Source organism: Eumetopias jubatus, unplaced genomic scaffold (assembly GCF_037043125.1).
Source record: "Eumetopias jubatus isolate StellerSeaLion01/CBP00866 unplaced genomic scaffold, mEumJub1_p1.0 scaffold_7, whole genome shotgun sequence".
NCBI classification, from domain to species: Eukaryota; Metazoa; Chordata; class Mammalia; order Carnivora; family Otariidae; genus Eumetopias; species Eumetopias jubatus.
The window spans coordinates 95,301,204-95,328,573 of NW_028274813.1; the positions used below are offsets into that span (position 1 = coordinate 95,301,204).

The window sequence follows — 27,370 nt, forward strand, 5'->3', positions numbered from 1 at the left end:
ACATGACCCTGTGTGGAGTTTCCAAACCCAGCAGATTCCTGCAGTGCACTCCCATGCCGCTCATCCTGGGGAAGGAGGGGGAGTCTCCTCGTATCTGCTGCTTGTTGGGTCCCTGCTGGAGGAGCAGTGGCCCAACTGTGCATTGGATGATGGTTTATGGCAACTCCGAGCTGAGAGCCCACTCCTCGGCTCTGTCTCTGCAGCTGGCTTCACTGCTCAGATACCCGGGAGTTCTGGTGCACTCAGGCACCCCCAGTCTTTCTGTGACCCCGAGGGTCCTGAGACTGTCCCAGCGAGGGTTCCACCCCCGGCTTAGCCTCTAGAGCAACCTCCCTCAGTGGAGCAGACTTCTAAAAGTTCCAATTTTGTGCTCTGCTGCTCTCTCACTTCCAGTAGCGGCTGACGGAGGCCCCCTCCCCCGCCATCTGTCTTCCTGAATATCACCTCGATTCACTTCTCCACAAGTCCTACCTTCCAGAAAGCGGTTGCTTTTCTGTTCAGAGAGTTGTTGCTATTCTTTTCTTCGATCTCCTGTTGAGTTCGTAGGTGTTCAGAATGGTTTGATCCCTATCCAGCAGCTGAATTCCTGGGACCAGACGAAATCCAGGTCTCCTACACCTCTGCCATCTTGCTCCGCCCCAAGCTAACTTTTAATACCAGTTTTCTCCTAGATGTCTCACATTGGGATCTATGATTCATTTCAAGTTATTTTTTGTAAGTGGTGTGATATAGAGTTTAAGATTCTTTGGGATTTTCTTTTGCAGGCTTATCTTTCTAATTCCACTTGTTAGAAAAATTATCCTTTCTCCATTGAATTAATTTGGCAACTTTGTCAAAAATCAATTGACTATACTTGTGAGAGTCTAATTCTGTACTCTGTGTTCCATTGGTTTATTGATCCATATATCTATCAGTTTAGTGATGATGAACTTCTTCAGCTTTTGTTTATCTGGAAAACTCTTTATCTTTTTCAATTCTGAAGGACAGTTTTGCCAACTAGAGTGTTCTTCATTGGCAGTTATTTTTTTTTTTCCTTTCAGCATTTTGAATATATCATCTCAATCCCTTCTGGGCTGCAGAGTTTCCTCTGAAAATCCACTGATAGTCTTATGGGGATCCCCTGTGAATAGCAAGTTGTTTTTCTCTTCCTGTTTCTATGATTCTCTTTTTGTCTTTTATTTTTCTCTTTGTTGAAGTTCTCACTTTATTCATGCACTGATCTCCAGACCTCGGTGAGCATCTTTACAACCGTTATTTTGAGCTGTCTATAGGGTAAATCACTTACCTCCATTTCATTAAAATCAGTTTCTGGTGATTTAACTTGTTTTTTGTTTGTTTGTTATGTATTCCCCTGTTGCTTCATTTTCCTTGAGTGTTTTGGTTTCTGCACATTAGATAAAACAGCCACCTCTCCCAGTCTTGACAGACTATGTCTCATCAGTCACCCCAGCCTGAGCTCCAGGTTGTCTCCAAACATTTGTGATAATCCAAGCCACCATCTTTGGTTTTTGTTTCTCCCATAGTTGAGAGTTTGTCAAGACTTGTCAGTGTCCCCAGAGGGGGTGAGGATAGCATTCAGCACCTAGATGCAGGCTAATTAGAAGCCAGACTCTCAGACAAATGCTGGGAAAATATGTAGTTAAGCCCCTTCCAGGGAGAAAGTGGAAAAATGGACATTTTTGCCTATTCCCTCTGCACTGAGCCCAGATGTACAGCCGTGGGGTAGGGGGAGGGGTGCTCTTTCACCTGTTGAAAAGCTGCTGTTTTGTTTGCTATAGTCCTGTGGGTGAATGCAAGCCCCATTGGCTATCAGATGTAGGTGATTTGGGGACCCATCCCTCAGCAGCCATAAATTGGGGCCCCAAATGTGCAGAACAACTCCTTTCAGGGACGTACTTATAATTTGGTTTTGTTGTTGGAGCAATCCAGAGGGATAACATGTGAGAAGTGCCCACCAGTTCCACCAAACTCTGGGAAGGATCTCAGCCAGCTCCTAGATGCATTCTAAATTAGAAGCCAGACCCTCAGTCACACCCTTTTCAGGAGAAGACAGGAAGACAGGCATTTGTGCCTGTTCTTTCTGGGCTGAGCCTTGAGGAGATACCCATAGGGAGTGCTCACAAGCCTATTAACAACTTCTTTATTTGCTATAATCCTGTGAGTCTTGAGGATAAAGCCCCATTGGCTTTCAGAACTAGGTGTTTTAAGGGCCCATCCCTCAGATGGGAGTCTTAAAAGTTGGAGAGTTAGGTGTAGAGTCCAAACTCTTTGCTCCTCAGGGAGAAGGTGGGAGTTGGGGGTTTCTTCTTGATTGTATGGTGTTGTATCATGGGTGGAGTTTATGGCAAGACTGTGTCTCAGCCTTTCCTACCCATTTTGATATAGATTTTTTTCTCATTCACCTGATGTGTAGGAGTCACGAAGATACTTACAGGTTTCTCTCAGAGGGTGTTGCTCCATGTGTAGTTGTACATTCATTCCATTCATGGGTGAAGGGAAGTTCAGGAGCCTCCTCTGCTACCATCTTGGTCCCTCCCAAACATACTTGTTCTTGGTTGAGCATTGGAGTTTGTGTCCTTCAGGGAATTTTTACTTATTTAAGTGGTGAGATTTGCAATCATATGCTTGCTCATGAAGTTTCCTTATCTTTTTAGTGTCTACAAAATCAAAAGTCATTTCCGCCTCTCATTCTTAATATTGCTATTTTGTTTTTTTGTTTTTTTTAAAGACTTTATTTATTTGACAGAGAGAGACAGTGAGAGCAGGAACACAAGCAGGGGGAGTAGGAGAGGGAGAAGCAGGCTTCCCGCTGAGCAGGGAGCCCAATGTGGGACTCGATCCTAGGACCCTGGGATCATGACCTGAGCCGAAGGCAGACGCTTAACGACTGAGCCACCCAGGCGCCCAATGTTGCTATTTTGTATCTTCTGTCTTTTTAACTAGACAGTTATGAATTTTATTAGTCTCTGAAAAAAATAGTTTGGTTTTATTAAATTCTTGTTTTTGGTTTTAAGGTAAATTTGCTTCTTTTCTTTATTATATTCTTTCTTTTGTGAGGGAAGACAACTGCTAAGTAGCTACAGCAGTAAACCAGTGAGGAGATATGAAGACTTTATATAAGATAATGGAAAGGTATGATCAGATTTGGGAAATTAAGGAAATAAATCTGTTTGACTAACTGCCATGAAGGGAGTGTTAAGAAAGAATGTAGAGACCATGAACATGCTGTATTTATAGGGGTACCATTAATTGAGATAATAAATTCAGGAGAAAGTATCAATCTAAGGAAGTACATAGGAAAAAAAATAAGTACATAGTGAATTATATTTGGGTATGTACAGATTTGGCTATCTGTGACTTCCATGAATTATGAGCATTAGACAATTATGTACTTAGATGTGAAAGCCCTTTTGATTGGCATCCAGTAGGTGTACAATGTGGAGGGGGGAGGTTTACTATATATACTTGAAAGTAAGAAATATTATGTATTTTTAAATATTCATAAAATTTGACTCTTGGTTTATTAAATTATTGTGACTCTACATCACTTTGTTTTTGTAATGCTCACCAAAATATAAGCCAAAATATGTTTCATCTATTCTCTGATCCTTTGTGTTTGTATTTTATTATTTGTCTGTAATTTCTTTTAGCTTTCTTCAAAAGTATACATGTAGTGAAGGTTCAGTTTTTCTCTGTATTAAGAGTATATATCAGGACCCAATGTGCTGAGTAGAAAATGGACTGGTTTTCAAAGATCTACTAGATTTACAGAGATGAAGTATGCTGGTTTTATTTTCTCAAGGCTGTGGGGTGAACCAGAACATTATTTCCAAATCATTTTAAAAAATAGAATATTTTAGTTGCTGCAGTGAGGAGATTGGGTTTAAGCTACTTTAAGCAGGGACTTGCATCTTGTTCTTTCTGTTTTGGAACTAATGCTGTTGAAAGTATTAAAGCTGTTGATTTATTTGTTTGCACTGTGGCTTCCATTTGCAACAACATGGATGAACCTTGTGGGTATTATGCTAGATGAAATACGGCAGACGAAGGAAAACAAATACCACTCAATTCCATTCATAAGTAGAATCTAAAAAAAAAAGAAACAAAAAGCAGAATCAGATTTATAAATACAGAGAACAAACTGATGTTTGCTGAAGAGGAGGGGGCTGGGGGGACTAGGCAAAATGGCTGAAGGGAGTGGTAGTACAAGGTTCTAGTTTCAGAATGAGTAAGTCATGGGAATAAAAGGCACAGTACAGAGAATAGAGTCAATAATATTGTAATAGCATTGTATGGTGACAGATGGTAGCTACACTTGTGGTGAGCAGAGTGTAACCTATAGAGATATTGAATCACTGTGTTGTACACTTGAAACTATTGTAACATTGTGTGTCAACTATTTTCAAAAAATTTTAATTTTTTTAATTTTTTTTTAATGAGGTGACTTTTTTATTTAAGATTTTATTTATTTATTTGAGAGAGAGAGAGAGAGAAACAGTATGAGAGGGGAGAAGGTCAGAGGGAGAAGCAGGCTCCCCGCTGAGCCGGGAGCCTGATGTGGGACTCGATCCCAGGACTCCGGGATCATGACCTGAGCCGAAGGCAGTTGCTTAACCAACTGAGCCACCCAGGAGCCCGTGACTCTTTTTTTTTTTTAAGATTTTATTTATTTATTGGTCAGAGAGAGAGCACAAGCAAGGGGAACTGCAGGCAGAGGGAGAAGCAGGCTCCCTGCCAAGCAGAGAGCCCTGGTGTGGGACTTGATCCCAGGACCCTGGGACCATGGCCTGAGCCAAAGGCAGCCACTTAAGCAACTGAGTCACCCAGGTACCCCTCAAAAAGATTTTTAAACAATAAATTTAAAAAATCTTACAAAAGTGTTCATCATTCTAAAAAGTAGAGAGATTGTATAATGCAGTCTTATGTCCATCACTCACATTCAACAATTACCAAAATTTTGTCATATTTTCTTCATATATACCTTGAGCTTTTTTTTCTTTGCTGAGTTATCTTGAGCAAATCTCAGACGTTATATCATTTCATCCCTACCTACTTCAGTATTCATCTCTAAAATTGTTGGCTATTTTCTTGCATATCACAATGTCATTGTCACAACTAATAACATTGCCGGTAATACCATGGTATTGTGTTCTCTCGTCCAAAGTTAAATACTACTGTTTTTCCTTAAAAATGCCTTTTTACATTTGTTTTAATCAGGATCCAAATAAGGCTCACATACTACATTTGGTAATTATGTCGCCTAACTCTCTTTTATTCTAGCTCAGCTCCCTTCATTTTTCTTTGATCCATGCCACTGACTTTGTTTTTTCTTTAAATTTTTTATTGTTATGTTAATCACTATACATTACGTCATTAGTTTGTGATGTAGTGATCCATGATTCATTGTTTGCACATAACACCCAGTGCTCCATGCAGAACATGCCCTCTTTAATACCCATCACCAAGGCTAACACATCCCCCCACCCCCTCCCCTCTAAAACCCTCAGTTTGTTTTTCAGAGTCCATCGTCTCTCATGGTTCGTCTCCCCCTCCAATTTACTCCCTTCATTCTTCCCCTCCTGCTATCCTCCTCTTCTTGTTTTTTTCTTAACATATATTGCATTCTTTGTTTCAGAGGTACAGATCTGTGATTCAACAGTCTTGCACAATTCACAGTGCTCACCATAGCACATACCCTCCCCAATGTCTATCACCCAGCCACCCCATCCCTCCCACCCCACCCCCACTCCAGCAACCCTCAGCTTGTTTCCTGAGATTAAGAATTTCTCATATCAGTGAGGTCATATGATACATGTCTTTCTCTGATTGACTTATTTCACTCAGCATAACACCCTCCAGTTCCATCCACGTCATTGCAAATGGCAAGATCTCATTCCTTTTGATGGCTGCATAATATTCCATTGTATATATATACCACATCTTCTTTATCCATTCATCTGTCGATGGACATCTTGGCTCTTTCCACAGTTTGGCTATTGTGGACATTGTTGCTATAAACATCGGGGTGCACATACCCCTTCGGATCCCTACATTTGTATCTTTGTGGTAAATACCCAGTAGAGCAATTGCTGGATCATATGGTAGCTCTATTTTCAACTGTTTGAGGAACCTCCATACTGTTTTCCAGAGTGGTTGCACCAGCTTGCATTCCCACCAACGGTGTAGGAGGATTCCCCTTTCTCCGCATCCCCGCCAACATCTGTCTTTTCCTGACTTGTTAATTTTAGCCATTCTGACTGGTGTGAGGTGGTACCTAAATGTGAGACAGGGGTCCATCAAAATCCTAAAGGAGAACACAGGCAGCAACCTCTTTGACCTCAGCTGCAGCAACTTCTTCCTAGAAACATCGCCAAAGGCAAGGGAAGCAATGGCAAAAATGAACTACTGGGATTTCATCAAGATAAAAAGCTTTTGCACAGCAAAAGAAACAGTCAACAAGACCAAAAGACAACCGACAGAATGGGAGAAGATATTTGCAAATGACATATCAGATAAAGGGCTAGTATCCAAAATCTATAAAGAACTTATCAAACTCAACACCCAAAGAACAAATGATCCAATCAAGAAATGGGCAGAAGACATGAACAGACATTTTTCCAAAGAAGACATCCAAATGGCCAACAGACACATGAAAAAGTGCTCAACATCGCTTGGCATCAGGGAAATCCGAATCAAAACCTCAGTGACATGCCACTGTCTTCTTACAGAAGCCATGTTCATTGTCCTTTAGAATGTTGTGCTTTCTGGACCATTTTCCCCCTCTTTCTTATATTTAACTTGTTCCTCCATTTATGATACTCCCTTTAATTATCTTTTTCAAGATACCAGGCAGGTGACTGTGTACTTCATACTCCATCATGTCAAGGGTCGCTTTAAATCTGGTTGTTTCCCCTGCGGTGATGCTAAGAATAGTCCGTGCTTGCAATCTGATCCCTCCACTCCAGAGTTCTCTATTGACTTCTCCTCGAATACTTTATTTATTATCATTTCAAAATCAGTTATTCCAATAGGGACTGCAAAATTGTGGTTTTATAATATTATTCCTTCAATATTTATTAGTTAGAATCTTTTCTGTAAAGAAGAGCTTCCCTTCATCAACTAGAACTACTTACTTGATTACCCTGAAATAGAATATGGACAGGAAAAATAGGGCAAATGCTTAATTTTTTCTTTTAGCTGAAAGACTTCTATTGCATTTTTTATTTCCTACTCTATTTACTTTTATCATTTTCATTAATATTCTCATTTATATTTAACAAATACATATTGAATACTTGATATATGTCAGGCACTAGGAAAAGTTGGAGCCCCGAAGATCTAGTTGGAAAAGAGATATGTACAAAATTAAATATTGGTTTTCAATTGGTTAATCACTGTGCCTGCTACATCACAAGTCATTCTGGAATTAAATTCTTTCCCTTATAGTCCCTTGTTGAGATAGCCTAATGAGAAAACTTGATTTGCTCTCTGGAACTAGACTGAGAAATCTGCAGAATGAGACAGTTGACAAGGAGTATAGACATTGAAGGTTACAGGTTTGGAGATAGGTATAGTAAATGATCTAAAATTAAGAATAAATCAGGGATGCCTGGGTGGTTCAGTCAGTTAAGCGTCTGCCTTCAGCTCAGGTCATGATCCCAGGGTTGTTGGGATCGAGCCCCACATCGGGCTCCTTGCTCGGTGAGGAGCCTGCTTCTCCCTTTGCCTGCCACTCCCCCTGCTTGTGCTTTCTCTCTCTGTCTCTCTCTCACTCTCGCTCTTGCTCACTCTCTCTGACAAATAAATAAAATCTTAAAAAAAAATTAAGAATAAATGAAAATGAGGTATAAACAGAAGCCAGGAGATAAACAGCATGGAAGGGGTTTAAGGCAGTTGTCAGTGAAAGAAGAGAAAGGATACTGGAAGGAAAAGCAGAGATGGTGAGCGTAGCCGAGTCATGGTATTGGTGGATTTCTTGAGTGAGGATCCCATCTGTGGTCGCGTACTGCACTCCCCTGACTGCCTTCAACTCTGCAAGAGCTTCTTGTCCACGGTTCTGTGAGGCCTGACTCTACTGGTCATTGCTCCAGCTGTTAAATGGAGTTCAGCTTTCCATGGGTTTGTATATCATATGGCAATGCAGATTAGTCTTATTTCTCTATTATGCAGATTATGCTTACAGAAATTTACCTGTTAATTATCTGTAAGTTAACTTGAGCCTGTGATTCTCATCATCAAAGTAGCATAACTCACCGGGTGTGATATTCTATGGAATGACATGTCTTACACTGGAGGCGCAGTTAGGTTGCTGGTTGAAGTTAAAGGAATGCTTCAATTTGACTTGTCAGAATAGGAGCAAACTATTTATTTCCTACAAGCAATCAGTTCTACAGAGCTGGGGTTTACAGTGGGGAGAATGTATGTCAGAAAATTGAAAAATCTGAGCTAAAACTATCTGACTAAAGGTATAAAAGAAAAGAGGCTATTTTGAAAGTTTTTACTCATGTCAATTACAGCCAGTTTGAATTTTTAAAACAGATCAGGTGTTTCTCTGCAAATTCCCGAAACAGTAAGTTATTTGGAAAGATTAAGGATAGTTTTCTAAAAGCACTGTTACAAAAATGCTTACTAAGAGTTGTATTAGTTCAATCACTTGAGAAGATTTTAATTTTCTCCCTTTCTGTGTGCATATATCATAGAGGAAAGAAAAGGTTCATCTTGGATTTTCGAGGTTTATTATGCTTTCCAGATAATTTAGGCACAACTAGATATCTATATGTTCTAAATATTATCATTATCATGTAGGGAACTATAGGGAATTAATTGCAGCCAGGCGCTGTACTAAGCACTTTTTCAGTTTAATGATTGAATTAACCCTAAACTTAAATCTAATGACATCAGTACTGTTATCATCCCCAAATTGTGGATGATGAAACTGAAGCTACAGAGGCTAAGTAACTTTCTAGATCACACACCTAGCAAGTGGCAGAACCAGAATCTCAGCAATCTTTAAATTAACAGGAGGATGAATTGTAAGGTAAAAATCTCATGAGTAAAATGATGGGTGTTAATCCTTCAGTCCAACCCAAACATTTCTGATGTTTTCATTAGTCTGGATCTGGTCACGATAACCCTATAACAATAATGACTCACAAAAAGTTTAAGGTGCAAGATATGCCATATGGTACCAATTGCAGTTGTATATAAACCGATAAAAATATATGCAATTTGTTACTTATCAGAAGAAAAATGTTAATAAATAGTAAGTACTTAACTGGAACCCTCAGGAGAAACCATGATTTTTTCCCCCCTCAGTTCACTCCTTAAAAAAACTCTGCTTCCTGAACAATTGACGTAGATAAAAAAATGATCAATTTTTCACTGTGGATTAGGTGCCAGGAATGTTGGACCTGAGGTCCATATTTAATAACTCTATAGACTCTAACAGCATACATTTCTATGTCTAATCTCATTTTATTTTTATAGCCTCCTTTTTCCTTTAGTTTTTCTACTTTCAAGGCAAATCTCACTTTATTATAGTAATTTTGTAAACCATTTTTAATATTCTTGAATGAGATGAATACATAAGTAATGAGTAAAAATAAAGAAAAAGGACTGTGTTTTAAGTATTCAGAGAAAAATGTGGCTTGAGTGGTTTAGTGATCTAATATTTTTGAGTGAGACAGATTGAGCCATGAGAACTTAGAAAAGTTTTGCAGCGTCTCTCAGACTGATTTCCACATTTAAAAATTTGGGAGGTAAAACTTAAGACATAGGACCATTATCAGGATTTGAGGAGATAGTGCATATAAAGTGGTTAGCCCAGAGTTTGGCTTTGGCTAGTGGCTCTTCAGATGTGAATCCCCATCTCTTTTCTACTGCCTCAGGCTTCCTGCCCCACATCGTGAATACGAGGACTTGCTTCCCTCCAGGTCTCTAACCTGGAAGTGCTTGGGGAGCTTGGGAAACGATTGTCTGAAATCAATAAATTCCATTTATTATTTCCCCCATGCACATAGCCCAAGGTTGAAGGCCACTTCTGGCCATCTTCTTCTCCTCTCTGCTGCTGGGGTGGTATTTCACGGCCTTATAAAATGTTAAGTTTAATAGTTCACCTAGATCCATCTCTAATTTTATGTTTCATGTTTAAGTTAAATATGTATTTAAAGATCTGAGTTCATTAAAATAATACTGTAGGTTGTAAATGTAAGTAAAGAGAAAACAAAAAGATAAAAGGGTAATTGGGTTTAAATGGCATTGGTGATCTACTTAGTTTAGGTGCAGGAGAATTTCAGTACAAAAGGAAAAATTGTCACCAAAGGAAATGTTCAGTTAGAGGAGTTTGCAGTCTGAATACTTAAGCTAACTTTGATCCTTAACTGCAATGTTATGGTATGTTTTAGTTTCCCTTTAATACAGCTTTAACTTGTAAGGCTAGTTTATGATTTACTAGTAGAGTCTTGCTCAATTAAGTTCATTCTTCTTGGCTGTTCCTTCTCTTCATGATGATGGCAGTAAATTGCACTAATGTATGTCAAGTATTCTTAAATGGAGAACATATTAACAAAAGCTGATTTTTTTTAACAATGTGAAAAGCACAACAAACTAAAAGTCTCTTGAATTCTGATGGTGATAATGAAGTTTTAGTTGCAGGCAAGACATGCAGTAACAAGACCATTGCTTACTCATTTGTAACAAAGAATACTTTCTTCAAAGACAAACTTTGCATATCAAAATAATATTTCACATTTAATCTTATCTGTTGTGACTAATGAATCAGTATTATCAAATTTGGCAGTAGTAGATTATTTTTCTTATTTCATGAAGAGATTTGCAGATAATAAATTGGGTTATTAAATTGTGTCTCATGAGATTCAAGATTTAAAACATTTATGCTTTGTATTAATTACTACAAATTAAAAACAGACATTCTAATGTTGGAATAGATTGGTTATTTCATTAAACCTCCTTTCATAAATGGTAGACTAAGTTAAGCTATAACTGCATTGAAATGAAAAGGTAGAGCTGTACATTAGAGAATTTAATTTATGTACAGTAAAACCTCACAAATTCAGATCAGGAGGAGAGCCAATGATGTTTTTAAAACATGAATAATGAAATATGAAAATTTAATGTGTCATATGTGGGTCCAATATTAACTTGTAAGTACATATAATACTTACGAGGTTAGGGAATAGTCGTGGAGGTCAAAACCTCTTCCAAGCTGCTTGTCTCATAGTTTGGAATTTGTGATTAGGATATACATTATCAGAGAGTACTTGTGATTTCTGAAGTTTCTGAAACCAGTTTAGTCCTGTGAGTGCTAAGAATTTCCCTCTGCAATCAAGTTTATTGCTATTAATCTTATTAGCAACTTATTTCGTTCTGGAGAACTAAAAACTAGCCAGTTCAAATGTAAACTTCCGTTTGGTTTCTATGATAATTTTGTTCACATTAGAAATCAATGGATCTTCAATAATATTTTCATCTATGTCTTATAGTTAAAATTTCATTATCATCAGTAAACCCTTATTGAGTGCTCACGATGTGCCAGTGGCTGTACAAAGTATTTACATGTAAACTATCACTTAATCTTTACAACAGCCCTGGAAAAAGCCCCAAGTGTACATTTATTATCGTTCCTGTTTGACAGATGAGGACATTGAGTTTTAGGAGGTCATGCACTACTCCACTGGGTGAATTAGTTAAGCCACAGAGGAGAAATCAAATATCTATCTTTTGGATTACATTGAGGTTTAACCACTCCATTATACTTCTGCAGATTGTGCAGACAGAATAGCAAGAATGGTGTTAAACTGTGGAAGAGAAGCCTCTAGCAAATATGCAGATTGCATGGACTTACTAGCCAGTCCCAACAAAAGGCAGGAATATTCAACTGTGAAGTGTGTTGGAAGAAAACAGCTCTGCCTTCTGTATCATAATTTGGTACTGGGGATACAGCACAGATAAAGCATATAAAATTTGCCGATGTGAAATTATGTATTTGCAAATCTATAAGGGAAATTTGGACACAGTGCCAGAAACAAAACCACTGTGGGGGAGTATTATTTTGTGCCCCCTTAAAAACTGGAAACAAAATTTAACCAGCAGTTACTTGGAACTTGATAAAAATCTATTAGGACACATACTAGATGTCTCTCTTCTCACTCCAATGACAGATTTGGTTTTTTCATCTTTTGTATTTTGCTCATAGTTGTGAATTTTTTCTCCCCCTTTTTCTCTAGGTAGGTAGGAGTAAAAAATTGTTGTGGAAACTATTAGCTTTGCAGATATTGTCACCAGGTTATATCTTGGCTTCTGGAATTGTTTAAATCATGTGGAGAGGAAATACATGTATGCATTTAGAAGATTGTTTGTTTTTTTTGTTTGTTTGTTTGTTTGTTTTAGTTTTAAATTTATTTTATTATATTATGTTAGTCACCATACAGTACATCATTAGTTTTTGATGTAGTGATCCACGATTCATTGTTTGTGCATAACACCCAGTGCTCCACACAATACGTGCCCTCCTTAATACCCATCACCAGGCTAACCCATCTCCCCACTCCCCCTCCCCTCTAGAACCCTCAGTTTGTTTCCTGGAGTCCATAGTCTCTCATGGTTCGTCTCTCCCTCCGATTCCCCCCCTCATTGTTCCCTTCCTTCTCCTAATGTCCTCTATGCTCTTCCTTATGTTCCACAAGTAAGTGAAACCATATGATAATGGACTTTCTCTGCTTGACTTATTTCACTGAGCATACTCTCCTCCAGTCCCATCCATGTTGATGTAAAAGTTGGGTATTCATCCTTTCTGATGGCTGAGTAATATTCCATTGTATATATGGACCACGTCTTCTTTATCCATTCATCTGTTGAAGGACATGTTGGCTCTTTCCACAGTTTGGCTATTGTGGACATTGCTGCTATGAACGTTGAGGTGCATATGGCCCTTCTTTTTACTACATCTGTGTCTTTAGGCTAAATACCCAGTAGAAGATTGTGTAAACATAATTAATATTATTTGGTAGTGAAGAGATTCTAAGAGGAGAGGAGTTTTTTAATGCTAAACAAATTAGTCAAAGAAAAAATAGATAATTTTTATCAGTTTTGAAGTATAAAGCAAATGTCAATGAAATTATACTGTTAAATCTTATGTCCACATTAAAATTATGGGATTTACATAGTAAAAAAGCACCAGTACAATCACTAACTCTTAATATTAAGTTAGCTATGATGCAGTTTATAGTCATGGTATCCTTTGCCCTTATCCTTCACAGCTAATTAATCACTGCTGATTCTGCCTTGAGTACAACAGAGGACTTAGAGACAGGTGTTACTCGAGCTGTGCTTTGAAGGAAGGGGCAATTAGGATCAAATGGAAATTCAGGAGGAAAGAGAATAGATGGGGAAAATGATGGGAAGATATGGGACATCAGATATGTTGAGAAATTATAAGCTCGGTGGGTAGAGCATGAAAATGTTGGAGGGTAGAGATAGAAGTTAAAGTCAGGATGAGATCTTCACTGGCCAAGAAAGTAACATTAATGAGTTGATACTTTTCTATGCTAATGAATGTGTAATAAGCAGTTGATGGTTTTAAAGCAGTAGTTTGAAATATTGTGGCCTAAAAATATTTTTTAAAAATAATAAAAATTTAAAAATAAATAAAATAAAAATTAAAAAAATTAAATGTTGAAATAGTATGGCCTGTGTTTTTAAAAGGTAACTTACATGATAATATAGAGGTGTACTGGAAGAGAGAGAAATGGAGGCAAATAGATAAACTAGTGCAATTCTTGAGGCAAATGAGGGTTAAGACTTGAATAAGGGATGTGACAGTAGGAAGAGGCAAGGGACAGCAGATTTCAGTCTTGTCAAAGGAAGAATCCACAGAATTGTGGGAAGGAGAAGATGCTACGGATTGTGGCAGAGGTTGATGACTCCATTTGCCATCTAGATTCAGGGCTAAATAGTGATATTTTTTATTTTGTTGGATTATATGTAAGAAAGAGCCAGAGAAATATTTTGAAATGCACCAAAAATACCATAGAGAAGTAGCAAAGTAAAATAAAAATATAGACTTCAGAAGAACCTGTGTAACTATTAAATAAATAAATATGCTTTGAGTTGTTTTTTTCTAGCGTAGGATATCCATTATCTCCATAGGTAATGGTAAGTGCAACCGAATTTGGAACCAGCATACAATACACTATCAGCAAAATTTCTAAAACAGATCTCAGAAAATATCTCAAGCTCCAAAGATTGTTTCCTGCATAGTAGTAGAGCTTAGCAAGAAGTAGATCTTGAGATTTAAAGAGGGACTATTGTATAAAATATGAAGCTAATAATTTGAACTGTAAATAATTTAAGGCAAAATTAATAAGCTAATACAAAAAAAGACAAAATTAGCTATGAAGACATTTTCAATGCTAAGGAATTTTTGTTACTGTCAAAAAAAAAGAATGAAAAATATGGTTGAGAAGCATAAACTCTATTTCTGATTCTTCCATTGATTTGTTTGGTGTAGGACACATTTCTTAATCTCTAATGTTCCTGAGTCTAAAATGAATGTAATCAAAGTAAAGTTTATGTCTCTTCTAAGTATCAAAAAAAAAATCATTGAATATCTTCTGCTTTATTGGAGAGATCATGAACTCTGGGAAAATAGCTCAGTGCTTAAATTCTGATCACCAATTGCTCACTTGTAAAATGAGAATATTAATAGCCAAATACAGATTTTGTGAGAAATAAAATTTTAAAGAATTACATATTTGGTAGAATTCCCATTGATTTTATTGCAAAAGAGAAATGATTTTTAAAATTTTTGTGGTTACAAAATAATCTTAGCTACACAGAGCTGTGTAAAGAAGAAAATGAAAGTTCTCATGTTTATGCATCATTTTTGTGAAGAAAATAAAAAACCTAAGAACCCCCCCCAAGCCTTACAAATTTTCAATAGTGGGGTGTATTTTTTTCTAGCTCATATTTTCTGCACGTATAAGCATAGGTATTCATTTAGTAAAGTTTATTTTACACATATTAAATATACATACATTGATATATATATTTTTATAAAATATGTAATCGTATTATGTATACTGATTTGTAATTTGCGTTTTTCATGTAACACTTCCTGATAGGCATCTTTTTGTGTCAATACAAGCAAATTGATCTTGTTCTTTTTGATAGTTGCATATTATTCTGTGGCTTCGTATAACATCAGGATGATGCAGCCCAGAGAAGGGACTCCTGGGATACAGGATAGAGGGAGTGGGAGTAACACAGGTGTTGGAATTGCATAAGCATTGGAAGCCCATAGAGAGTCATTAGATGACTTTTGAAAAACAGGCTTAAACAAGTCCGAATATTTTTTACCATTTTTTAATGTTTTCTAATCTGAACTTTTTTCAGTAAAAATTTTTAACTATTTTTTTAAAGATTTTATTTATTTATTTGAGAGACAGAGAGCACGAGAGGGGGGAGGGTCAGAGGGAGAAGCAGACTCCCTGCCAAGCAGGGAGCCCGATGCGGGACTCGATCCCGGGACTCCAGGATCATGACCTGAGCCGAAGGCAGTCGCTTAACCAACTGAGCCACCCAGGCGCCCTAAATTTTAACTATTTTAATGACAATTTCATTATTAGAAAAGTTAAACATCTCTTTTCCTATGTTTTTAAGCTTTTGTGTTTTTCTTTTTAAATTGACTGTTCAGGGGCGCCTGGGTGGCTCAGTCGTTAAGCGTCTGCCTTCGGCTCAGGTCATGATCCCAGGGTCCTGGGATGGAGCCCTGCATCAGGCTCCTTGCTCAGTGGGGAGTCTGCTTCTGTCTCTGCCTGCCGCTGCCCCTGCTTGAGATCTCTCTTTCTCTCTCTGACAAATAAATAAGTAAATAAATCTTTAAAAAAAATAAAATAAAATAAATTGACCATTCCATTAGCCATTTTTTCTAATCATTTTTTTCCTATAGATATATAACAGTTCCTTTTATATTAATATTATTCATTTCACATATTTACTGTGTGTGTTTTTCTACTGTGTTGTTTTAATTTAAATGGTGGCTTGATTGGGTTTAGGTTTTGCCATGTTGAGGATTTAATACTAGCGATGGGACCCCTTAACCCACAGTTGCTCAAGAATGAAAATCACACTTGTCATTGATTGGTTATGCAATTGAGAAAATCCTGAGATAAACATCTAATTTTTAGATTCCTTGTTTTTAAGTTATCTCATTAAAGCTTCCATATTAAAGGAAAAAAAATATTTTAGAAGTCACTTTTAGAGTCTTATGATAATTACAACTATTAATTGGGGTGCACAGCTTATCTCTTCCATCAGTTGATATTTTCTTTTAAAGATTTTATTTATTTATTTGTCAGGAAGAGAGAGCACACAAACAAGGGGAGTGGCAGGCAGAGGGAGAAGCAGGCTCCCCGCTGAGCAAGGAGACCGATGCAGGACTCGATCCCAGGACCCTGGGATCATGACCTGAGCCGAAGGCAGAGGCTTAACCGACTGAGCCACCCAGGTGTCCCAGTCTATATATATATATATATATATATATATATATATATACATGTATATATATATATATATATATATATATTAGCTCCTTTAATTTCTTATGGAACACATGTGTTTACCAGGAAACTGTGTTGGATATGTGTTGATCACTCCCCTAGAAGCATTAACTGATTTACCTAGAGACAAAGACTGAGAGCCTGAGAAGCTAGACAGAAAGTAGCAGCTGAAAAACTGAGAAAGCTGAACACAGGAACAGGAGAACAATTGAAATTCAGGCCATGTGAAGTGGTGGGTCCAGATGAACATCTCAAGCATACAACTGGGCCTATGAAGGGTTACATGCTAGGAGTGAGTATGAGTAAAATAAAGACTTGCTTTGAATGAACTCAGTCCCTAAATGGATAAAGGTCATCTCTCTCAAACCCTAGAACACTTCTGCCAGAAGAAAAGTAAATCCTTTCTGAAGAATACTAACATCATAGGGATACTTAAATTGTATATACATTTTTCACAAACAAAAAGTCTTTAATTCAATCAAAAATAAGCAGACATTATAAGAGATTAATACAATGGAATTTAGAGACTCAAATGTTATAATTGTGATGAATATATTTAAGAAATTAACAAAAAGGCAAAATTCAGCTATGAACTTGAAACTACTGAAAGGATCAAATAGAAATTCTAGAACTGAAAACTACAACAAATGAAATTAATAATATTGGATTGAACAGCATGTTATCCACAAATGAAGAGAAAATTAGTTAACATGAAGATAGTACAGAAAAAAATAGCCAGAATGACGTTCGAGGACACAAAAGATGTTATAATAAAGATTATTTATCAAAATTAACTATATAGTGGGGTATAAAGAAAATCTCCGCAAATTTCAAAAGATCAAAATCATTCAAAATGTGTTCTTTGACCATAGGCTAAGGAGAAAACAGCAACAAGAAGATATTAGGAAATCCAAACAGCTGAAGTTAAGAATCAAGATTAGACAAATAACATATGATTTCACTTACATATGGGATCTAAAAAACAAAATGAATGAATAAACAAAAAGCAGAAACAGACCTATAAATAGAACAAACTGATGGTTCCCAGAAGGGAGGGCGTTGGGGGGGGGTAGGCAAAATGGGTTAAGGGAATTGGGAGATACAGTCTTCCAGTTATGGAATAAATCATCACGGGGATGAAAGGTACAGCATAGGGAATGTAGTCAATGATCCATAATAGCTGGGCGCCTGGGTGGCTCAGATGGTTAGGCATCTGCCTTCGGCTCAGGTCATGATCCCAGAGTCCAGGGATGAAGTCCCGCATCGGGCTCCTTGCTCCTTGGGAGCCTGCTTCTCCCTCTGCCTCTCTCTCTTTCTCTCTCTCTCATGAATAAATAAAAAACCTTTAAAAAAATCATATGTAATAGCATTGTCTGGTGAAAGATAATAGCTCCAGTTGTAGTGAGCAAAGCATAGCATAACTTATAGAGATACTGAATTGTTATGTTTACACCTGAAACTAATGTAACATTATGTGTCAACTATACTTTCATTAAAAAAGAAAAGATGTTAGGACATTAAAATTGCAGACTTCCCGAAACAGAAAAATACGAAAATTAAAATTTTGAAACAGTTTGATTGTATTAATACGAATATACAATAAAATGTTTTTTAGGATATGGCTAAGTGCAGTTCCTGAAAGAAATTTATACTTTAAATACACATAAGAATGGAAGAAATCCCCCAAATTAATTACCTAAGTATCGTAAGAATTTAGAAAAGAAACAACATATTAACCTCAAAGAAAATGAAGAAATAACGAAGAGCAAAAATTGTTGAAATAAAAAACAAACACATAGTCATGTAACTACCAACATTAAGATATAAAGTATGTTTATCATGCCAAAAGTTTCTCCACACTCCTTTATAGTCAGCGCACACAAGCCACTGGCAGCTACTGATATATTTTCTCTTTCTGTCTTTTCAGTAGTGTATTGGAATCATGGTATGTAGGCTTTGGAACCCAACTTCTTTCATTCAGCATAACTCATTTGGTACTCCTCTGCATTGTTACATGTGTTAGTATTTTATTCCTTTTTATTGCTTAGTAAATTCCAATCTGTGAATCTATCACTGCTGATTTATCCATTCGTCAGTTGAAGGACATTGATGTTTGCAGTATTTGGTGATTAAGAATTAAGCAACATGTACAGTGTTTCCTATAAATATAGTGTCATTTCTCTTGGATAAATACTTAGAGAGGGACTGCTGGTTAAATGTATATTTAACTTTATAAGAAATTGCCAAATTGCTTTCCAATCTGAATCGAACATTTTGTTTTCTCAGCCAAAATACATCAGTTTTCCAGCTTCTCTGCAACCATGCTAGCCTGTGGTATTGTCAGATTTTGTTTTGTTATGTTTCATTTTGTTTTTAAGTTGTTCTAGTAGACATATAGTGGTATCACATTATAGTTTTACTTTGAAAGTACCTAATGGTAATGTTGAACACATTTTCATGTGCTTAGTTTCCATCTAATTATCTTCCTTTCTGAAGTGTCATTCAAATCCATTGCCCATTTTTTTATTAGGTAATTATTTTTTATTGAGATTGGAGGGTAATTTATATATTTTGGATAAAATTCCTTTATCAGATATGTGTTTTGCAAACTGTTTTCTCCTATACTGTTGCTTATGTTTTCATTTTCACAACAGTACTTTTTGAAGAACAGACTTTAATTTTCATAGTCCAAGTTTATCAATATTTTATGATTTGCACTTTTTGCATCAAATCTAAGTAACCATTGCCTAATACAAAGTCGTAAAGATTTTCTACTATATTTTGTTTTAGAAGTTTTATAGTTTAAGGTTTTATATTTAGGTGTGTGATCCATTTTGAGTTAATTTTTCATATGTTGTAGAGTATGGGTTGAGGTCTATTTTTTTGGCATATGGACATCTAGGACAACGTGTTGAAGACTACCATTTCCCCATTGAATCACTGGAACATCTTATTGAAAAATAATTAACCTTGTATTTGAAGATGCATTGTCTTAATTACTGTATTTCATAGTAAGCTATGAAGACACGTGATGTAAATGCTTCAGCTTTTTTTAACATTACTTTTTGTTCTTCTTGGTCTTTTGCCTTTACCATGTAAATTTTAGAATCACTTTGTCGGTTTCCACAAAAATATCCTGCTGGAATTCTCATTGAGATTCATCGAATCTATAAATCAATTTGGGAAAATTTGACATTCTAACAATATTGAATATATCCATCCACAAGTACAATATATTTCTCCATTTATTTAGGTTTTATTTGGTGTCTCTCCTCAGTACTTTGTAGTTTTCTTCCTATAAGTCTTGTACATATTTTCTTAGATTTATATCTAAGTATTTCATAACTTTCAGTGATATGATGAATAATACTGTTATTTAAGTTTCAGTCTCCAATGGTTCATTGCTAGTGTATAGAAATACAATGATTTGGATACTGAATGTTTATTCCTTGATGCTGCTGGACCAAGTTAGTGGCTTTTTCTCTAGTGTTTTTTTTTTTTTTTTTTTTTTGGCAGGGGGGAGGACTTCTCTGCATAGATAATCATGTCTGAAAATAGAATTTTATTTCTTCCTTTCCTATCTATATGCCCCTTTCTTTTCTTTTCTTTTTTTAAGATTTTATTTATTTATTTGAGAAAGAGCAAACACAAGCAGTGGGGAGGAGCAGAGGGAGTGGGAGAAGCAGACTCCCTGCTGAGCAGGGAGCCAGACATAAGACTCAATCCCAGAGCCCTGAGATCATGACCTGAGCTGAAGGCAGACGCCCAATCGACTGAGCCACCCAGGCGCCCCTATATGCCCCTTTTCTTATTTCTTTTTCTTGTCTTCTTTCAGTCTTTAGGAATGCCAGTATAATGTTTAATAGGAGTAGCGATGTAAATATCACTGCTTTGATTTCAATCTTAGTATGAGACCATTAAGTATAATGTTTGTTGTAGGTTTTTGTATATTCTCTTTATAAGGTTGAGTTCCCTCTAATTCCTAGTTTTCAGAATTTTATTTATCATGAATGAATGTTAAGCTTTGTCACATATTTTTTCTGTCTATTGAGATAAGTTTTTCTATATACTCTGTTAATACAGTAAATTACATTGATTCGTTTTTGAATGTTAAACCAACATTGCATTTTTAGGATAAACCTTTCTTGATCATGATGTATTATCTTTTTTATATTGCAGGATCACATTTGCCATTTTTTACCAAGGAGTTTTGCAACTATTCTTATGAGGGATATTGTTCCTTAGTTTTCTTTTTGTATAATGTGCTTTTTTTTAATATCAGAGAATTATAAAGTGAATTAATATGTTCTTCATTCTTGATTCAAAAAATTAAAATAATCAGTTTCTTTCTTTTATGAGCTTAAAGCACTCTCATTATGTTCTATCACTTATACTTTTGGTGCTACATAATTATTACATAAAAAATAATATGCTACAAATTGTGTGATGTTAGTGGCTATCCATAAATGAAAACTTTTGAAATAAATTACTTGCCTATGCTTATTTTTATATCCATAGAAAAAAATTTAATGTTGAAAACTAAATTGTGTATATTCAGGTTATATTAATTTTTTCGATCAGAGAAAGTGTTCTGAGTTTAAATACTTGATAAATGTACAGATTCTGCATGTAAGTTTTAAAATATCAATTAACATTATTAGACAAATTGATGGCAGGTGGTAAGGGATATCTGATGAAACACACCTGCTTTTGGTGGAAAGTTGGGCTAGAATAGTTTTATGTAGTGTCAGTGTTTTGTTTTTCTTATTTGTGGTCATATTGAGGTCATATTAACTTAGGTAACCCTTTCTATCCCATTCAGGATTGGTATTACTCTTTTTTATTTAAACTCAAAAATATAAATGAATGTGAGTGCTGTTTTTATTCCTTAACATATATTTTTTTGTTTCTTAGTATATATTATTTTTTTGTAAGTATGTATAAAATATTTGTTAGAACAGAAAACACTTTAAGTCTTAACATATTGGCGTGTGGTGTTTTCAATATAATGAAAAGACTTAGTCATTGTATTCATTGGGCTTATATTACTAGGAGCCTTATCATAAGATTGAAAACGCATACGAGTAGAATGTGGCAATAGGAATCTTAATACTAAAGTTTATTTGATCTAAAACACAGACATGCTTGGGAATTCTGAAGTCTTGATGAATGGGTCACCAGTGGGCCATTTTACCAGAGAAGTGAGGAGTCTTTCTGAAATAATTTATTTTAAGCAAATAAAGAATGGAAGCACTCAAGCATGCTTTAAGGAAAATGGCTAACAGATGAATGTGAGGTGTTGTTTTGGGTGTTACGTGGTGTCTGGTACTCAGAATCATATGCCCTATCTTCAAAATTGAGCTATATGAAAACAGAGTGATAAAACTAAAAGGGCTCTTTAGAGCAAACAAACACATAGCGTGAGACATCCATCAGGAACTCGAGGCACTGCTACTTTGTACAATGTTACGGAGTCTGTTTTCCCAGCACCCAATAATTGTGTTTATTTCCACACTCTGGTATGTAGCGTTGTCCCTACCTGTGAAAGCTTATAAAGGAAAATCTCATAAATAAAAGTATTAAGAGCTATATAACAATTACTGTGGCATATATGTCAAATGTGGTATTTCATTTTTTAGACAGATTTCTCTTTTTGATGTACTCACATATGTGTTTGGTTTTAGGTTTCCTCAAGAAATGAACATGGGAAAAATAAGTGCTGAAATTATGTGGACCCTTTTTGCTCAAGATATGAAATATGCACTAGAAGGTAATTACAAATATTTATACTTCTTAGAACACATGTTTTAGGCAAATTGTGATTTTGTGTTCTTGACTTTAAATGTAAAAATTGATGCATTAAAATGTTGTGATTAGTTCTAAAACTTATTTCCACATTGTAGGAAAATAAAGGTCTCCAAGTTTTTTAAAAGCCCTCAAAAACATACATTTTTAATCAAGTCATCTAAGCTGCAGGATCATAATAAGTATTTCACTCATAGGCTAATGCTCAGATGCAGGGATACCTTATGGCAGTTCACTTACCAAAGCAGACCATATTGAAGGCATGAGTAGGTAGAATTTGTCTAGACAGACTTGAAAATTGTATCCATGGCTATGAAAGTTAAAATCTGACCAGAGTTTTCAAAAAGACAATGGCAGGGCTCTTTGCCAGAAACACCATTCTCAATAAGTCCAAATCTTACAAGGGAAATAGAGCTCTTTAAAATAGAACTCTAGGGGCACCTGGGTGGCTCAGTACGTTAACCTTCTGACTCTTGGTTTTGGCTGGGGTCATGATCTCAGGGCCATAAGATCCAGCCCCTGATCTAGTGAGGTAAACTGCACTCAGCATGGGTCTGCTTGGGATTCTTTTCCCCTCCCTCTCCCTGCCTCTCGGTTCTTCTCCCTAGCTCTCTCTCTCTCTCTCTCTCTCTCTCTATGTGTGTGTACATATATATATATCATAATAAACAAACAAACAAACAAACAAACTTAAAAACCAAACCAGACCTCTAAGTTAAAAATTCTATCAATATTCTTTGAGCCATCACACAATGCTTAGAGTTAAAAAACCAGAAACCAGTGTAGGTTTCCTGTCCTCTAGTAACTTATAGTCTAGAAGAAAATTTTCTTTGCATTTGTTCAACAATATATTTTCAGCCCGTAGATGCTAAATGTCCATCACTATACTCAGTGTGGGGGTTAGAGCAGTGAACATGACAGCCATGGTCCCTGTCCTCAACAAAATTATGGAGGGTAGCCACAAGTAATATGAGGTGATTAAGGTTAACGATGATAGACTGGAGGAAAAGCATCTAAATCAGATTTGGGAAAGGGAATAAGGCAGACTTTCTAGAGGAACTTCTCTGAGGAAGTGTTACCTGACAAAGACCTGAGGGATAAGTAGGAGTTAGTTCTGGGGAGAGATGAGCAAGAAGCATATCTGTCTTGTCCTGGCAGAGGACAGAACATTGGCAATGAGAGTGAGCACAAGGTACATTGGAGAAAAGCACACTCAACAGGTCCTATGAGCAAGAGGTAGCAAGAAGAGAGGCTGGAGACATTGGCAGGGACCAGCATGCAGGAGCTGGTGGGCCATGGTGAGGAGTTTGACAGGAGACAGTATAGGGATTTCAGAGGTACATGTCTTGTTCAGATTTGCAACTTAGAAAAAGCATTTTGACTGTAACATGAAAATTAGATTAATAGGGTAAGACTGGTTCAGAGTTCATGATACTCTGTATCAGAGGTAAGACTGATACAGAGTTCACTGTATCACTGGGGTTTTTTTGTTTATTTTGTTTTCTGGCATGGCTAAAATGTAAACATGATGCTGGGGGACATGGAGGGAACATACAGACATTTTCATTATTTGAAAGAGGCACACAGTAGATTTTAATATCTGGTTTTCTGGTAAAGTCTGGGTCTCCCACCCACAAATACAGAGGTTTTCTCTCTTTAAACATTAAACCAGACTGTTGAGAGGTGCAAATTCCTCATTTTGCAATGAGATATTTGTTCTCCATTGTATCAGCCCACCCTGTTCTCTCTACCTCTACCTCGGCCTCCCACCAACCACATCCTTTCATACCACTCTGCTACAATTGTTTCTCTGAAATACAGGAGTCTCCTTAAGTCGAACGGGAGGCACCAATACATTAGGCCAATAATTTTCAACTAGCATGTGCCCCCTTAGTCCTACCCTTTATCTTCCCCCACCCACCTCAAATGTCTCTCAGACATCTGGAACTTTATAAGATCAACAAAGAATTCCTGATCTCCCCTATCAAAGCCTCCTTCTTCCTCCTGCACATATTGCAATACTGGCATGACCATTCATCCAGTTACTCACGTCAGACACGTAGGGTTTTTGTGGATTCATTTCTTTTCCTCAGCACATTCTAAGTTCTTTGAGCTATTCCAATGCTGCTCTATTTCCTTGACTTCTCTTCCCACCAGTCTTCATAAGCAGCCACATGGGGCTGAGTTTAATGTCATCCTCTCAGGATCCAAAGTCACTGCCAGGAACAACCTTATTTTAATTGGCTGTGTAGCACCAAATTGCTATTTTTTATTTGTGTGTTTATGCATGTGCATTTGATTGCTTCTTAACAGTCTGTCTTCCTCACCACAATGTAAGGTTTTTGCCTAGAATGATGCCTACAAAATAGAAGCTACTTAGTAACTACTTGTTGAATAAATGAAGACTTTCCTGGGTAATCCCAACTCAGTGGAGTGGTGAGCAGAGGAGGAGACTTCTGCTTGTGATCATCTTGGAACATTCCAAGAGGTCAGCACCTTTGTGCATCATCATTGTCACCTGTAACGTGAAAGGTTCACATTAGATCAGAGGGTTGGGCCACGGGCAGGGAGGCTCCTGCCCATGTTTTGGAAGAATCTGATTATTTAGAACCATCCCAAGGCAGCACTGTCTGCCGGTACACATTTTGTTTAGGTCAGTCCTCTCTTTGCTTCTTATGTAGTAACATTTGTGTAACTATTGGATGTTTTATGTTACATTTACTTTTAAAAATAAGTAGTTATTTTAGAGAACTAAGCACACTATTTCTGTTAAGGAATTTAATCTCAAAAATTTAATATTTGTTGGAAACAGCAATGAGGATAGGAATGCTACGGGTGTCTGTACTTTGCTTAGATGTTTACTGATTATAGAGTAATAATTTTGTATAAGAAGAGTATCCCAAAATGCTGAGATTGTATCATCAAAAATCAGATCTAAGATCAAGAGTAAATAATTTGCAATTATCTGAGCTTTTTTTGAGATAAGACTCTCCTTTTTCAAAAGAATTTTTTATTTGACTTTTTAAAATAGTTTTAGTGAGAGGTATTTCACATACCATACAATTCAACCAACTTAAAGTGTACAATTCAGTAGTTATTACATTTGCACATTCACACACATTTTCAAGAAGGCATGAGAAATATATTGAGGGAGTAACTTGGATTGCAGTTTACGATTCATGCATCTTCCACCAGAAGAGAAGACTTTTGAGTGCAAAGATTGTTTTTTCCATCTTTGTATTTATTGAACCATAATAGAAACTCACCATGTGTTTGTTTACTTGAAGTGAATTGCAAATGGGACAATCCTATGCAAAGCATCTTGGAGACAAGGTAGAATACCTACCATGTTCAAACTAAACATTCGTGGTTATTGCAAGTCAGGAGGCAGCAAGAGATCTGAGTCTGGGAAACGAACTTCGAAAGCTTTATCACACATGGGCTGTGCAACCTTGGGCAATTAATGCTTCTTCAAACCTTGATTTTCTTTTCTATAAAAAAGAAGGGCATACCTGAACTGATGAATCATTGAACATTATATTAAAAACCATACTATACCTTGGCTAATTGAATTTAAATAAAAAAAAAAAAGAAGGCCATAGAGAGTCCCCAGCTTTGTGTGAGGATTGCATGACATGTTAAATGCGCTTTGCAAACTGGAAAGCACTATGCTAATGGGACGGGACTATGATTATTTTTATATAAGCAGGGAAAGATCTGTCAAAGTCTCAAAGCAGTCTCCTTCCGGGGTCATTCAAGGTTTAAACCCTTAGGAAAGTGTTCACAAATGCATGTGAATCTGTTCACTTTCTCTCCCTTCTTCCTTTTCACTATTTCAATCTAATAGGTGGTTTCAAGAAATGTACCGCCCCCTTTTTTAAAATGTGGCATGAATAATTACTAGAGAAAATGAGGACTCACAGAGCAGAGGGCATATACTTAAAAACACTCATCTGGCAGGTTCTTGTTCACATTGATAGTAATGTTCTGACTCTCCCTCTTTGCCTTCTAGACTGTTGTTAAAATTGATTGACTATGGAGTAGTGCTTTGAACCGTTGACCTAGAAAGACTCTGTGTTGTTACATAATTTGGGCTCCATAGTTCATCTTGTGACTAAAGCAGCTGAGTCCAACTTGTGAGCAACCTGTGATAAAGTCAGGTCGACAGAGAGGAGCCAGCTAGAACTTCCAGACTTGTAGCTGTTGGCAGATTTTTGCTTTACTTCATGAACTCATCAACTCTGTAAAAGAAATAATCTAATTTAAAATGAAACAACTTTCCCCCAATTTTACTCAATCTGTATGAGCCAACTTGTTTTTTTAATATTTGACATTGCCCACCTTGCAAGTCTGATAGACAGTAATTCATTTGATTACTGTGGTGATAACTTATTGAATAAAACCAGGACAAATTATTTTACCAATTAAAAAAAAAGATGTACTTTCTGTGCAAAAGGAAGCACAGGAAGGGGGAGAGAAATTGTGAAACAAAATTGGTTTTATGGAATTTTTTCTAAATAATTTATTTTAAAAACTGTTGTAGTCTTTACCCTGGCAGGTGCAAATGTAGGTTTTGCAATAATTTAGACCTAGGTCTGAGGTCAGGCTCTGCTACTTTCCATTAACTTCTTAGCTCTGATTTTGTATAATTTATTAAACTCAGCAAGCCTTACTTTCCACATGTGTAAACAATGGTTTCCTAGCACATAATAAATACTCCACAAATACTAGCCATTATGACAACCTTGAGGATTACAATTTAGTAAAAAAGAAGTTGGAAATGATTTATAATACCACTAAAATATCTAGATGCCTATAAGTGACTGAAATGTTTAATTGGTAATTCCAGTTGACTACAGACATTGTGTTTGTCATCTTGATATCCACAGAATTTGGTTGCCTGCCAATTATTAAATCAGGACAGTCCTGTTCAGGGCACTGATTGTGTAACATATGTCTTTGTCTTCAAAGTCTTCGTTAAGAACAAA

At 36.5% G+C, this 27,370-nt stretch overlaps 1 protein-coding gene across 3 annotated transcripts in view; it reads left to right on the forward strand.

Moving 5' to 3' along the window:
- The window catches only part of UNC13C (unc-13 homolog C), a 601,702-nt gene that overhangs the window by 366,681 nt on the left and 207,651 nt on the right, over nucleotides 1-27,370 (forward strand). For all 3 annotated transcript variants that reach the window (XM_028100275.2, XM_088025127.1, XM_028100274.2), the window contains one exon: nucleotides 22,262-22,347. In XM_028100275.2, coding sequence (XP_027956076.2) covers nucleotides 22,262-22,347 — 86 coding nt within the window. The remainder of the gene's footprint in view (nucleotides 1-22,261; nucleotides 22,348-27,370) is intronic.